The 13,589-nt window shown below is 38.3% G+C and overlaps 1 protein-coding gene across 3 annotated transcripts in view; it reads left to right on the top strand.

Moving 5' to 3' along the window:
* The first annotated feature begins 323 nt into the window (after positions 1–323).
* Positions 324–13,589, top strand: part of SPAG6 (sperm associated antigen 6) — a 66,162-nt gene continuing 52,896 nt past the window's right edge. The window contains exons 1-2 of one of the 3 annotated variants that reach the window (XM_053572326.1): positions 324–465; positions 557–652. In XM_053572326.1, coding sequence (XP_053428301.1) covers positions 441–465; positions 557–652 — 121 coding nt within the window. In that variant the 5' untranslated portion in view covers positions 324–440. Of the gene's footprint in view, positions 466–556; positions 653–13,589 lie in introns of those variants that run through there. The other 2 variants (XM_053572327.1, XM_053572328.1) reach the window with 2 other exon arrangements.

Raw genomic sequence — 13,589 nt, 5'->3', positions numbered from 1 at the left:
AGGTCCCTGGGCTGGTGGGACTCTCCCCGCGCCTGTCCCGGCCCGCGCGGCCGGGAAACCACGTCGGTCTGGGGTCGGTTTGCGAAGATCCCCAAGCTCTGGAGGGCGCTGGGCGCCCGCCAGGCAGGGTGGTGACACTGGACGGGGGACGATCCCCGGGGCGTTTGGGTGACTTCGGCATCCGGGGGGAGCCCCTGCAGGCGGAGTTCCCCCTGGGGTGGCCGCCGTGGCATAGCCTTCCCCGGCGCGGGACGCCCGGGTACCGCGGCCGTGACGTCACGGCCGGGCCTGGCGGTTGCCGCGAGACGGCCGCGTCCGGTTCCGGTCGGTTGCCCGGGCGACGCGGGTACACAGAGGAGCGGATCCCGTCGGAGGCCGAGCGGTCGCCCCCTCGGCGGACTCGCTATCCGGTTGTTGGTCGGGGCTGGCGAACGGGCACCATGAGTCAGCGGCAGGTGCTGCAAGGTAGGGCCCGGGGCTGGCCTGCGCCCCGACGGCGGGCGGCGGGGCCGACGGGGGCGAGCGCGAGGCTCCACCGAGTCTCTCTCTCCGGCAGTGTTCGAGCAGTACCAGAAGGCCCGGACCCAGTTCGTGCAGATGGTGGCGGAGCTGGCGACCAGACCCCAAAACATCGAGACGCTGCAGAATGCGGGTGAGCTCTCCCCACGGCCCCCGAATCCGTGAACCGGCGTAGTTATCTGCTGCTGACCTCGCGCGTCCCTGCGGCCTGATCCCCCCTCCCCCGCTGCGCTCTTGGCCCTGCCTTGCCTCTCCCGGGTATCTCCAGCCTCTCGTTGCCCGGCGCCCCGGCCTTGCCTAGCCCCTGGTCCCCCACGCTCGGCCAGGCAGCTGAGCGCTGGGGAAGCGGCGGGATGGCGACAGGAGGACGAAGGGCTGTGAAGGGCTGTGGAAGCACCCCATCTCTTTAACTGGTCTTTGAGGAGGAGGCTGAGAGAAAGGGAAGCTTCTACATTGGTGTGGCAGGGGCTTGGAAGTCCTCATTTTCATTTTCTTTGCAGTCAGATAAATGTCAGGTTGAAAGTCAAGGCCATACGAATTGCCTGGAAGTCATTTTACAGCAATGGGCATCTACCCTAATCAGGCCCATTGCGGTTGCATGTCACCCTACCGTCGGACACTTTCTGATTCCTCACAGCAAAGGAATATTCCAGAGTAGTTTACACGTTATTTCTAGACTTGGCTTAGTGACAGAAGAATATGTTTGACTCTGCTGTAAGAGATTCAAAGTAGGTAAAGACCAGACTTTGTGAAATTCTTTTTTTTTCCTTTTCTTTTCTGTTTTATCCCAAAATTCTTATGTGCTTTCATTCTAACTCTCAGTCCAAACGAACTCTTCATTCTTCCAGGGAAGGGGAGAGAGAGAGATCTTCAGTTTATAGGATGTGATCTTTAAAACTAACTTAAATTAAAGCACATAGAGGAAAATTGAGAACATATTGACAGAGTATTTAGACATAGACTTACTCTGGGTTTCTTCGAGGGGGATTACTGCTGCACCTGTGTGGTAATTTCCTTTGTTATTGGGATTTTGGTGTTTATTCCTCATGTATTTCTCTTGGGGGCTATGTATTTAGAATGGAGAAAGTGTGTTTTATAATCACGCATAAGACTTTTTAGTTTGAAATAATTATAGGTTCATTCACATGCAATTGATCACAATGCAGAGAAATCCTGGTTGTTGACATTGATAAAAATCCATTGATACTATTCAGGTTTCCCCTAATTTTATTTGTGCTTATTTGTGTATGTATGTGTGTATTTTATGCTATATAATTTTGTCCGAGGTGTACCCACTAACCACCACCACCACAGCCAAGATACAGAAGACTTTGATCATCACAAGGATCTTTTGTGTTGCCCTTTTATAACTACACTCACCTCCTGCTGTTCCTAACTCTGACAACCACTAATCTGTTCTCCATTTCTAAAAGTTTGTCATTTCAAAATTGATCATCTTTTGTTATACAGTTTAATATGGATTAATTTTCTTCTGTGTGTATATATGTTTGTACCTGTAGTCCTCAAAGTATCCAGAACAAAACTGGGCACACAGTGTTTTATAGGTACAAAGTGAAGTTTTTTAGAGCATATTACATTTTTTTTAAATGCAGTTACTTTTTTTCCCCTTTCAGTCTTATCCAATGGCTTTTGTGAATGGGCACTTACTATTTACAGATGGTTTACTTTCTGGACAATATGTGTGCAGGCAAATGTTATTTTTAAAACTGGGAAATAATTGATGCTAATTTAAAATTTAATACTGAAATATTGAAGTCATACGTAACACTTAAGATATGGAGTATCACCTTTTAGTGAGTAGGAGCAGGTTACCTCTTCCCATAAGAGTACAATGTAGAGAACATTATGGCATTTAATCTAAACCGGCAGGCTAAGTGATCACTAGAGTATAACTGGCTTAGATATGAGAGTCTACACTTGTGCTCTGGCTTATGAAATGATAGAATATGAAAGGGATATGAGTTAATGTTCTAAAATCCTCTGTGCTTGACTAATATCTGGATAGCATGCTAAGATTTTTCATTTCCTAAGGAACTTATTTTAACATTTTGTGTTATGAAGATTCAATCTAAGCATTCCTTTAGTATTAATAATTTTAAATAGAGACAGATCATACATATTTCAACATAGTTACTTTTTAATTAAAAATAACCTATAACCTTGTTATGAAAAATTTTTTTCTTAATAATTTACTTGGCCATTCAGATGGTTTATTTTTTTTTTAAATCACCATGCATTTGAAAATGCTTTTGAATGAGCCACAATATATGTGTATCAGACACATATTATATAATGATCAAGCTTTTTTTCAGTGAAATGCCTTCATTTTGGTAGCATAAGATGACTGCATTTTACTCCTTTGACAAAGGACTTGGACTCTGACAAACTGTCCACATATTTGGAAAATTTTTTATCTTGGTTTTTTATTTCCCCACCTCAATATCCTGTTTAGGTAAATATATATCATAGATCCAAAATAATGTGAAAAATATTTTTCATGAAGGCACCATGATCAAACCAGTTACCCTTGTTAAAATTTTTTCAATTCATTCCATATGAAGGGAATATTTAAGGTGAATATTGACAGACTTTTAGTTCATTTTAAATCTCTGACTTTTTTGTTTTTGATGTTCTAATTAAGAGAAATTACCTTATTAAATACATCCAAAGTAATTACCTAAGCAGACAAAGTGTTAGAAGATCTCTTCTCCAGAGTATTTGGAAAAGAATGAATTTGATTTCTAATCAAAATTGTTACTAGAAAGAACTGTGTACAAAGTATTTATCTGTGAGGGTTTTGTTTTCTCTTGGGGGTTTTATTCCTTCTCTAAATCAAAAGAAAATATATGGAAATTAAACAGTTTATAAGATTTATTGTAAGATTTCCTTATGTACTTTCTATTACATTTTGCAGCTATTTAAACATGTATTTTGATACTTTCCTTCTCTGAGTAATCTGTAACACATGAAGAGTGGAGATGATACATTGTTACTTGCACCAGTCATAAAATTTCAGCAATTAAAGGTGGGTTGGTTAGTTAAAAAATAGAACAAACATGTTTTGTGGCATGATGGAATACCAGGCCACTGTTAGATCAGTTTGGGAGGTCTTCTGAAATAAGGTAATAAAAGCTTCTAGAGAATTGTTTTTAAACTGTGTAGCTATATAAATAAACCTCTTTTGAACCAGTTATTTATATAAGATTGGGGAATAATTTTACATATAACCTGTAGTAAAACACTAAAACATGGTAAATCAGTACTTACATTTTCAGAAGAATAGGAATAATAAATTTATACGTAACACTTTATATATGGATATGTATGAAGCTAATTTACAGGTTGAGACAATTTAATAGGTTCAGAATTTAAGAAAACAAATAATATATGTTGTTGACATAATATGATTTTAGATTACATATGTCTGGAGCAAGGTGAAAATCTTATAGTTTAACTATTTAGTACTTCAATATGCTATGAGAAGGAAAAGCTTCTAGTAAGCATGTATAGTATATTTAAAACATGGTACATGTGCCACAATCCTCTTATCAAAACTGCTTATCTAAACTGAAAAGAAAATTAGCAGACTGACTTCAAAAAAATTGACCCATCATGCTATTTAGGTTTGAGATATTTTGTCTATACAAAAGAAATCTCTGTGAATGTGAAAGATAATTAACTCAAAGCACTGACTTCTTTTTTTTTTTTTTTTTTTAAGATAGGGATAGAGAAGTGGAAAGTAAGCCAGGGACTATAGAAATTCTGAACTTGTGGGTGACGCCTGTGGCTCAAGGAGTAGGGCGCAGTCCCATATGCCAGAGGTGGCAGGTTCAAACCCAGCCCTGGCCAAAAACCACAAAAAAAAAAAAAAAAAGAAATTCTGAACTTGTATGTACCTAACACTATGTCCTAAAAACAAAAACTCATTCAGAATATTATTCTGTGCTTCAAACAACTGTTTGTACATGGACATTTATCTGTTTTGTTATCTAAGCATTGGTACAGAGTGGAAAATAATAGAGAAGGATTAGGCTCTTACTGTTTAGTTTGGACAAATAAAAAAAAGCATCCAAGCTATCCACAAGCCTGTAAGAGGGTGGAGCTTAGAGATGGCAAATTTTATGGGTAAAATTTTAATGTTACAGTTTAAATTTTAAATTTTTTTCAAAGGTTTTGAAAAGTCATTTAACTTTGTATTTGGATGTTGCTTCAGGGCCTTTGCATTTCTGCCTGGAGTCTTTTCTTATACTTCTTTATCAAACTGATTTCTACTTATTCTTTATGGTTCCATTTTGATGTTGATTCCTCAGGAAAACCTTCCCTGAGCCCTATAGTAAATTAAGTCTTGATGTATGCTACCCATGCACCTAGTATTTCCCTTTCATAGTATTTATCAGAGTTGTAATTATCTAGTTTCTGTTTTCTCCACTAACTATAAATTCCAGGTACAACATACTGCTTAGCAGAGAGTAGAAGTTCAAAATGTTTAAATAGGAAGGAGTAATTGAATGAAGGAGAAAAGTTTTTTGAATTTTTTTCTTTTGCAGTTTTTTTGGCCAGGGCTGGGTTTGAACCTGCCACCTCTGGCATACGGAGCCCGTGCCCTACTCCTTTGAGCCACAGGCACTGCCCTTGAATTTGTTTTTTGAAGGAGTAGTTTTTTTCATATATCTTAAAAAATATATTTTCTTACAATAGTTCAGGTTAGTGGAATAGTGTGAATACTTTAGCCCAAAGCAGGCTGGATAATTGCCTTCGTCACAAAGTGAGTTAGTGGTCAGTGTCCCATTTCTTAATTGCTGCCTAGTCTTGTGCTCTTTTCAGTTTCACCTTATAAGTATTAAAAAATTATTTTCAGATGGTTCTAGGAATTCCTAGATATTAAAAATTGAAGTAAGTGTTCTGTTTAGGTCTTTGGGTACTCAGGGCTGTCCAGTAATTGTGAAACAAGGTGGCTGATGAGGGTTTTTTGAGGCCCATCATGAGAATCTGAGTGGTGGCCAGATAAGAAGGACCAACTTTAATTGCTAAATACCTAGAGGTTTGAGGAAGTGAAAGTGTTATTTAGGATTTAAACTGGTCTCAGAGCTCTAGAAGACCTTTAGACTTCCTCAGGCTCCTAAGAAGAATCTTATCAACCCAGGAGCTCTTTGAAAGTACCTGGGGTAAAGTGTAACCCACTGGACTAGAAGTTGAGTACCAACAACATAGCACTTCAGAGAGTTGTTGGACTGAGAACCTGCAAAAGTCTAGAGACTTATTCAGAGTCCCAGGCTGTCAGCTGCCCTGTGATTTACTGCCTGCTCTTGGGGCTTTTGAGAACATATGAGGTAGAGTACAATGAAGAGGGAACTGCTTGATATTTGTCAGTTAATTGATGTGAGTATATACTTCTTCCCCTTTTTAATCATGCTTCTGTGTGAAGTACTTATCCTTATTCATTGAGGGCAAAACTTTGAGATTTCTTTCGAGTATTTGTACTGGCCCTTAGAGAAATCTAGGGCTAGATCTTGAAAAAAATTCTGGCCTTGTCTTGTAGTGGGTGGGATGGCTCATGTGAATACAGATTAGACTTTTCTTATTTTCATAGTGATACATTAATTTTTCCATACTTTCCATGCTTTCTATCACATGGATGGCTCAATTTAAAATTTATTGTTCATTCAGGCTTTGTTAAAAATCTTGCTGATCTGGGAGGCTGAAGCTGGTGAATTGCTTGAGCTCAGGAGTTTGAGACCAGCCTGAGAAAGAGCAAGAGCAAGACGCTGTCTCCACGAAAAACAAAAAATGAGCCAGGCATCATGATGGGTGCCTGTAGTCTCAGATACTAGGGAGGCTGAGGCAAGAGGATCACGTTAGCTCAAGAGTTTGAGGTTGCTGTGAGCTATGACACCAAGGCACAGTGAGACTCTGTCTCAAAAAAAAAAAAAAAAAGCTTGCTGAAAACAAGTGATATTTATGTGTGTGTGTGTGTGTGAGTGCTCACGCACATGTACCTGGGTATCTCGAAAGGAAATAATCTCTATTCATTTTTTAAAAATATTTAAGTTCTGTACCTGTCAAATTAGAAGTGTAATAAAGTATTTACGCATACTAGATTATATTAGTTTTCCATAGAAATGTCTTTGTAGACTTAGTTTAATAACACACCACTTAAAAAAAAAAGTAAGGGCTGGCTCAGTGCCTGTAGCTCAAGCGGCTAGGGCGCCAGCCACATACACTGGAGCTGATGGGTTTGAATCCAGCCCAGGGCTGCCAAACAACAATGACAATTGCAACAAAAAAAATAGCCGGGTGTTGTGGTGGGCACCTGTAGTCCCAGCTATTTGGGAGGCTGAGGCAAGAGAATCGCTTAAGCCCAAGAGTTTGAGGTTGCTGTGAGCTGTGATGCTGGCACTCTACCCAGGGCCACAGCTTGAGACTCTGTCTCAAAAAAAAAAAAAAAAGTAAGGCCTTATTTAAAAATAACACTTAGATTTTTCCATAGCTTCTTTAAGTCTATCACTGGAGACATCGCCTACTGGTTGTCAAATTTTTTTTTTTTACTTTTATCTTTTATTTTATTTTATTTTTAAGGAGAAGGCCTTGTTTTGTCACCCAGGCTATAGTACAGTGGTGCTGTCATAGCTTACTACAACTTCAAACTCGTGGACGCAAGTGATTCTCCTGCCTCAGCCTCCCAAGTAGCTGGGACTGCAGATGTTCACCACTATACCTGGCTAATTTTTCTTATGTTTTGTAGAGATGAGGTCTCGTTGTGTTGTCTAGGCTTGAACTCTTAGCCTCAAGTGATTGGCCTCCCAAAGTGCTGGAGTTATAGCTACTGAGCCCAGAAATTTTTTTTTTTTGTTTTTTTTTGTAGAGACAGAATCTCACTATACTGCCCTCGGGTAGAGTGCCGTGGCGTCACACGGCTCACAGCAACCTCTAACTCTTGGGCTTACACGATTCTCTTGCCTCAGCCTCCCAAGCAGCTGGGACTACAGGTGCCCGCCACAACACCCGGCTATTTTTTGTTGCAGTTTGGCCGGGGCTGGGTTTGAACCCGCCACCCTCAGCATATGGGGCCAGCGCCCTACTCACTGAGCCACAGGCGCCGCCCCCAGAAATTTTTTTTAATATAAACATAAATTTGGATATTTAACATATTTATGAATGCTTATATGGCAAGCTAAGTGCTAGATAGGAAATTTCAGGAAAAATCTTGTTCTTGCTCCCTTTTATTTTATGTTTCTTTTCCTTTTAGTTTTCCTGCCAGGAAACTCAGTGCCTATAGGTTCAGAGCTCAGTTGCAGCAATTCCTTAACCAATATTTCTGATAAAATTATCAGTCCTCTCTACTTACTACATGGGAAGGCCTGTATATATCCTGTATATGTATCTTTTAAACTATTTCAAAATGTTTAAAACAATGACATATGAACAAAATAAATAATTAATTCTAACCAAAGATAGATTTTGAACTGTCTTCTAAATATTTTCTTTAAATGTTACTCAGGAAACCTCTTGGAACAGATAATCCTTTTTATCCTGTCCTATTTACTCTCTGGGCTGCCCCATTCCTGCTTCCAGTCTTCTGCAGACAGATGGATATAATAGGTATTTACTGTAAAAGAGAAACACATTAGTAAAAGAAGATAGGACTAATTCAAAATTAGCAGCTCTCTAAAAGACTTTCAAATGAAAATTGAATTTTGCCTTTTTGGTGTGATTTTAGGTGAGGGAATAGTTTAAATGACCCATTTGAGTTCCTTAAAGCATTATGAATCTAAGTCATGTCTTGACTTCTTGTACGTAAAAATAAAATAACTATGAGCATAATATTACCCATATTGTTTTTAATTTGCCTAAAATTTACCTGAAGGGAGAGCATTGTACATTAATTTTCACAGTTGGTTCATTCATTGTTCAATGAACACATATTGAGTGTCTGAGTGCCAGATGGATGATTAGATGCTGGTCATGCAAAAATAAAAGGCATAGTCTGTGTGCTTATAGTGCTTATTTACTAATGGAAAGACACAAAAATAAATTACTGCTTATTTGAAGGGTACCTCACTCAAAATTTGGGAATGAGTGGTGTTGTTCAATGAGATATCTGTGCTGAATTTTCTAGGAGTTAGCCAGATAAAACTTCATTCAGGGAACATTATGTGTGTGGTACTGGATGGAAAAGGCCAGACCTTGAGTATGGCTGGAGCTTGAGGTAATTGGGCAAGGAGAGGAGAGTTGGTTTTGTCGGGAGAGGAAAACAGGCCTAATTATGAAGGACCTTGTATGAACTTAGGATTTCTCCTGAAATTGGTAGAAAGCCATTGAAGGGCTTTAATTGGAAGGGTGATGGCATCCATTTTGTGTTTTAGAAAGATAATTTTAGCAGTAGTGTACACAATTGATTGGTGGTGGTTAAAACAGGATCAGGAAGACCAGGTGACTATTTTTGTTGTAGCCATCATGTTGAATAAGAAACGTTAAAGGGCTAAAATCTGCAGGATTTAGTGACTTCAGAGGAGACAGGGTCAGGTGAGGAGATGAGTTCAGCATGATTTCCAGGGCTTCTGGTTGCTTAGATACATTAGAGCCATTCATTTATAGAATGAATGGAAAAAAGCAGAGGGAAAGGGTGATTTCACTCTCTAACAATGGGAAGGTGAGGTGATGTGTGTTGGGATACACACACGTTGGTGACTGTGGTAAATATTTTGGATGTAGGGGGTAGAGCTCAGGAGAGAGAGAGCTGGAAAAGGTTTGGATGTATGTTCATTTGAAAACCACATTAGAAGCCCGTTTTATATTTCCTCATGTAATTATAAACATGTAAATTCCAATCATTTTATCTAGAGTATAATGTAAAATTGAATTTTCCATGTCTTTTTCTGTTGTACATCTCACTCACTTGAAAATCTTACAAATGGGCTCAGTGCCCGTAGCACAGTGGTTACGTTGCTGGCCACTGAGGTTGGTGGGTTTGAACTGGCCCTGGCCAGCTAAACAGCAATGACAACTGCAACAAAAAATAGCTGGGCATTGTGGCAGGTGTCTGTACTCCCAGCTACGGCGGAGGCTGAGGCAAGAGAATCACTTAAGCCCAGGAGTTTGAGTTTGCTGTGAGCTGTGACGCCCCAGCACTTTACTGAGGGCGACATAGTGAGACTGTCTCAAAAAAAAAAAAAAACAGCGAAGGAAAGAGAACATGTTATACAAAATTTATCAGTGTTGTGAAACTTGCTTCAGTAAAAATATAGTCATATCAATGTAATACTTTATTATAGAAATAAAAATTTTAAATTTCTTAAAGTTGATAGAGTTATACTACAATAGGAAAATATAAAATGGTTAGAGTAGTAAAATTGTAGTAGATGGTAGTTTCTAGAGTCAAGACCCCAAGTGTTTAAATAAGGACTACCTGTATGTTTAGACTATGTTAGGTAATTTGAGTAATAGAAAAGAAGTTTAAAACATAAGCTGTGCTCTACATATGTTTATTATTTTACTGACACATAAAACAAGTCAGATAGCCATGTAATATGCTATGTCATGGATGACTGCAGTGTTTTGCACCTCTTCATGGGTGCCATTTACATCATAATCTATGTGAATGGCATCCCCTGTACTTGTGCAGTGTACAGCCTGCATCGCTATATACCTGGAATATGTGAGAATTATTCAGTTTTCATTTTCCCTTATTTACTTTCCTGAGAGTTAAGTGTGGCAAAGCGTAAAGCTCCCCAGTGGCTGTCCGTTCTCCTTAAAATAAGTCAGAAAATCTCAATTTGGTATACAGAAACAAATTTGATCTGTCCCCAACCAACTTGACCTCTTGCCCGTTCAATTCTCCTACTTTATGTTTTAGGCCATTGTGAATTTATTGAGGCTTCTTCAACTGTCTAGAACAAACATGCATTCTTGTCCATACCAGGAACTCAGAAGTATCACCAATTCCTCTCTCTTCACAATTATCAGTTTGTCTTCTAAATATCTCTTTAGATATTTCACTTTTCTTCCTTTTTCCTTTCTTTCTTTTTTCTTTTTTTTGCCATTGCTATTTTTCAGGCTGTTTTCATGTTTAGTTCTTACAGTACCTTCCTTCGTATAGTCCAGCTTCCCATCTTGTCCCTTCTTCACAAACTGCAAATTTGATCTTGTCACTGCATTGACGTTAATGTTAAAGTAAAATTCAAAATAATTCAAAAATAGCTTATTGGACATGTCAGGACTTTTGTCTCCATTTGTCTCTTAGCCTTTTCTCCAGCCTTATGTCTCTTGCACTATAGTTGTACTGCATTCTCTGTTTTGTCAATCTTTCAGACTTGTTTTTTCTTTTTTTTTTCTGTCAAACTTTTTTTTGGTTGTACACCTTGTTTATATAGTTCTTTGAGGTTGCAATATTCTGCAATCTTTGTCCTCTCTGCCTCTTCTCACGTTCTCAGCACCAATCTTCCTGAGGGCCTTCAGATCTTAACCTCCATGTCACTTTCCCCCTGGGTGACTTGCCCATGTCCATCAAAGCCTGGATTAGATGCTCTGTTTTGTGTTCTCAGTATACCCTCTACTTCCCCTGTAGTTATAATTATCTCTCACAACCCCTTTATAAGTTTTTTGAGATCAAGGACAGCTATTTTTCAACACTTTGTGTAATTGTAATATTTCTTGAATTAATTACTCATTCCATAGTAATTCTAAAATGTATAGTAAAAGAGGTTCAATCTATGGGGTTATGGAACCAATATTTCTTCATTAAATGGAAGGTATTAGTTTTTTGTTGTTGTTGGGGTTTTTTGCAGTTTTTAGCCAGGGCTGGGTTTGAACCTGCCACCTCCGGCATATGGGGCCGGCGCCCTACTCCTTTGAGCCACAGGCGCCACTCTGGAAGGTATTAGTTAATTAATGAGTTATTAAGTAATAATAATGTTGATGAAAAATATAATCATGTTAGGGAACTGAATTTCTTTAGCACTTTTATTGATCAAGCACTTGATGGTGTTTATTTTGTCCCAGTTAATCTTTTTTAGATATTAGAATATAATACATGAATTATTTTTAATATTAGATATTAGATAGTACATGTTGGGTCCTTCTGTGGAAACCCCAATGATGTCTTGAAGACTTTACTGGAGGCCTTATTTGCCAGCTGTGTAGCAACTACTCAGACTGCTGTAATTTATGGACGCTAAATTTTCATAGTTTCATTATCCTTGGATCTTTGGATGCTTACTGGACAGGAAGGTAAGGAAAATTTCTGTTTATATGTTTATATGTGCTGCTTCCATTCCTACCTACTTTCCTACCTTTTTTCATTGAGTTATTATTTTTATGCAGTTCCTCTTGCACCTTTATCTGTATTTTTAGGACAAATCTATAATTAGAATAACAAGGTCTTCATGTTAATCTATATAAGAGATAAAAACATGTCCCTGTAGAGAAGAAAAGTACTTGGGAACTGATAATTATGTAGCACTAAGAGACAATTCAAGGACTAAACATTTGGGGCAATATTTTTGAGGATTTATTTTCTTCTCCAATAAAAATGACCTCTTCAGTGTCATTTACTGAATAAGTTTATTCAAACGAAGATAAACTGACACTTTAGCTTTACTTTTCTAAGTTTGGAGATTTTGAAATTTTTCAAAATTCTCATTGAGCTCTTGTCTGAACTAAGGAATATGGAAAAATCATGATAGAGCAGAAGCATCAATATACAAGCCTGACTTTGATATCGGATATAGGAATAGAAGGAAAAGAATTGTGAGTCATTTTATTGTCCTTATATTTCATGAGCAAAATGGACAAAATATGTAAAGAAGAGAATTCTTTTGAGTATATAGAGTAGTTAGATACCTTTTGAGGTGGTGCTAAAATATTTTACTTCTAGATTGCAGACTAAAATTTTCCAAAATGGGGAGATTTGTGGTAGGTTAGCTAAATACTATTACTAATCATAAACAGTTATAATTAAACATTATAACTCCAGATAAGTTAATTTAATCTTCAAATTATTAACATAAAAGTTTAAAGTTCTTTGGATTGAATTTAAAATATAATTCAGTATGAAAACTCAGTATGGATTGTTTTCCCAATTATATTTCTAAAGGCAATAAACAACTGCCTTTGCATAAATACATCTAGCGGACAAAGAAGGGGAAATAGCAAAATCATCAGGAAAAAAATAACATGAAACATGACTATGATTCTTTTAAAGCTATTCTAAGCATACTTTATTTTATTTTATTTTTTTGTAGGTAGGGTATCACTTTGTTGCCCAGGCTGGAGTGCCATGGCACAATCATAGCTCTTTGAGCATACTTCGTATTTTTTTTTTGCTTTATTAATGCATTTATTATGAAACTTTAAATATATGTTAACAAATTTAACTTTTCTTTTTTAGAGTATTGACTTATTTTAATTAAAATAGTATACATTCATTATAACAACTTGATTTATACTCCACAATAATGACAACAAAAACAACCCAATTCAAAAATGGGCAAGACTTGAATATACATTTCTCAGAAGGTATACATGTGGCCAATAAGCACAAGAAAAAGACACTAAACAGGGCAGCGCCTGTGGCTCAGTGAGCAGGGCGCCGGCCCCATATGCCGAGGGTGGCGGGTTCAAACCCAGCCCCAGCCAAGCTGCAACAAAAAAATAGCCGGGTGTTGTGGTGGGTGCCTGTAGTCCCAGCTACTCGGAAGGCTGAGGCAGGAGAATCGCCTAAGCCCAGGAGTTGGATGTTGCTGTGAGCTGTGTGACGCCACGGCACTCTACCGAGGGCAATAAAGTGAAACTCTGTCTCTACAAAAAAAAAAAAAAAGAAAGAAAAAGACACTAAACAGCATTAGAGCTAGGGAAATGCAAATCAAAACCTCAGTGAGATACCACGTTACATCCATTAGGATGATTATTATTTTTAAAAAACAGAAAATAACAAACGGTGAAGATGTAAAAAATTGGAACTCTTGTACTTTGCTGGTGGGAATGTGAAATTTTGCGACTGCTGTGGAAGATTTGGCAGTTCTTAGTGGTAATAGTTGCACAACATTGTGAAT

The sequence above is a fragment of the Nycticebus coucang genome, chromosome 20, assembly GCF_027406575.1.
Source record: "Nycticebus coucang isolate mNycCou1 chromosome 20, mNycCou1.pri, whole genome shotgun sequence".
NCBI classification, from domain to species: Eukaryota; Metazoa; Chordata; class Mammalia; order Primates; family Lorisidae; genus Nycticebus; species Nycticebus coucang.
This window is presented reverse-complemented; position numbering and strand designations above follow the sequence as displayed.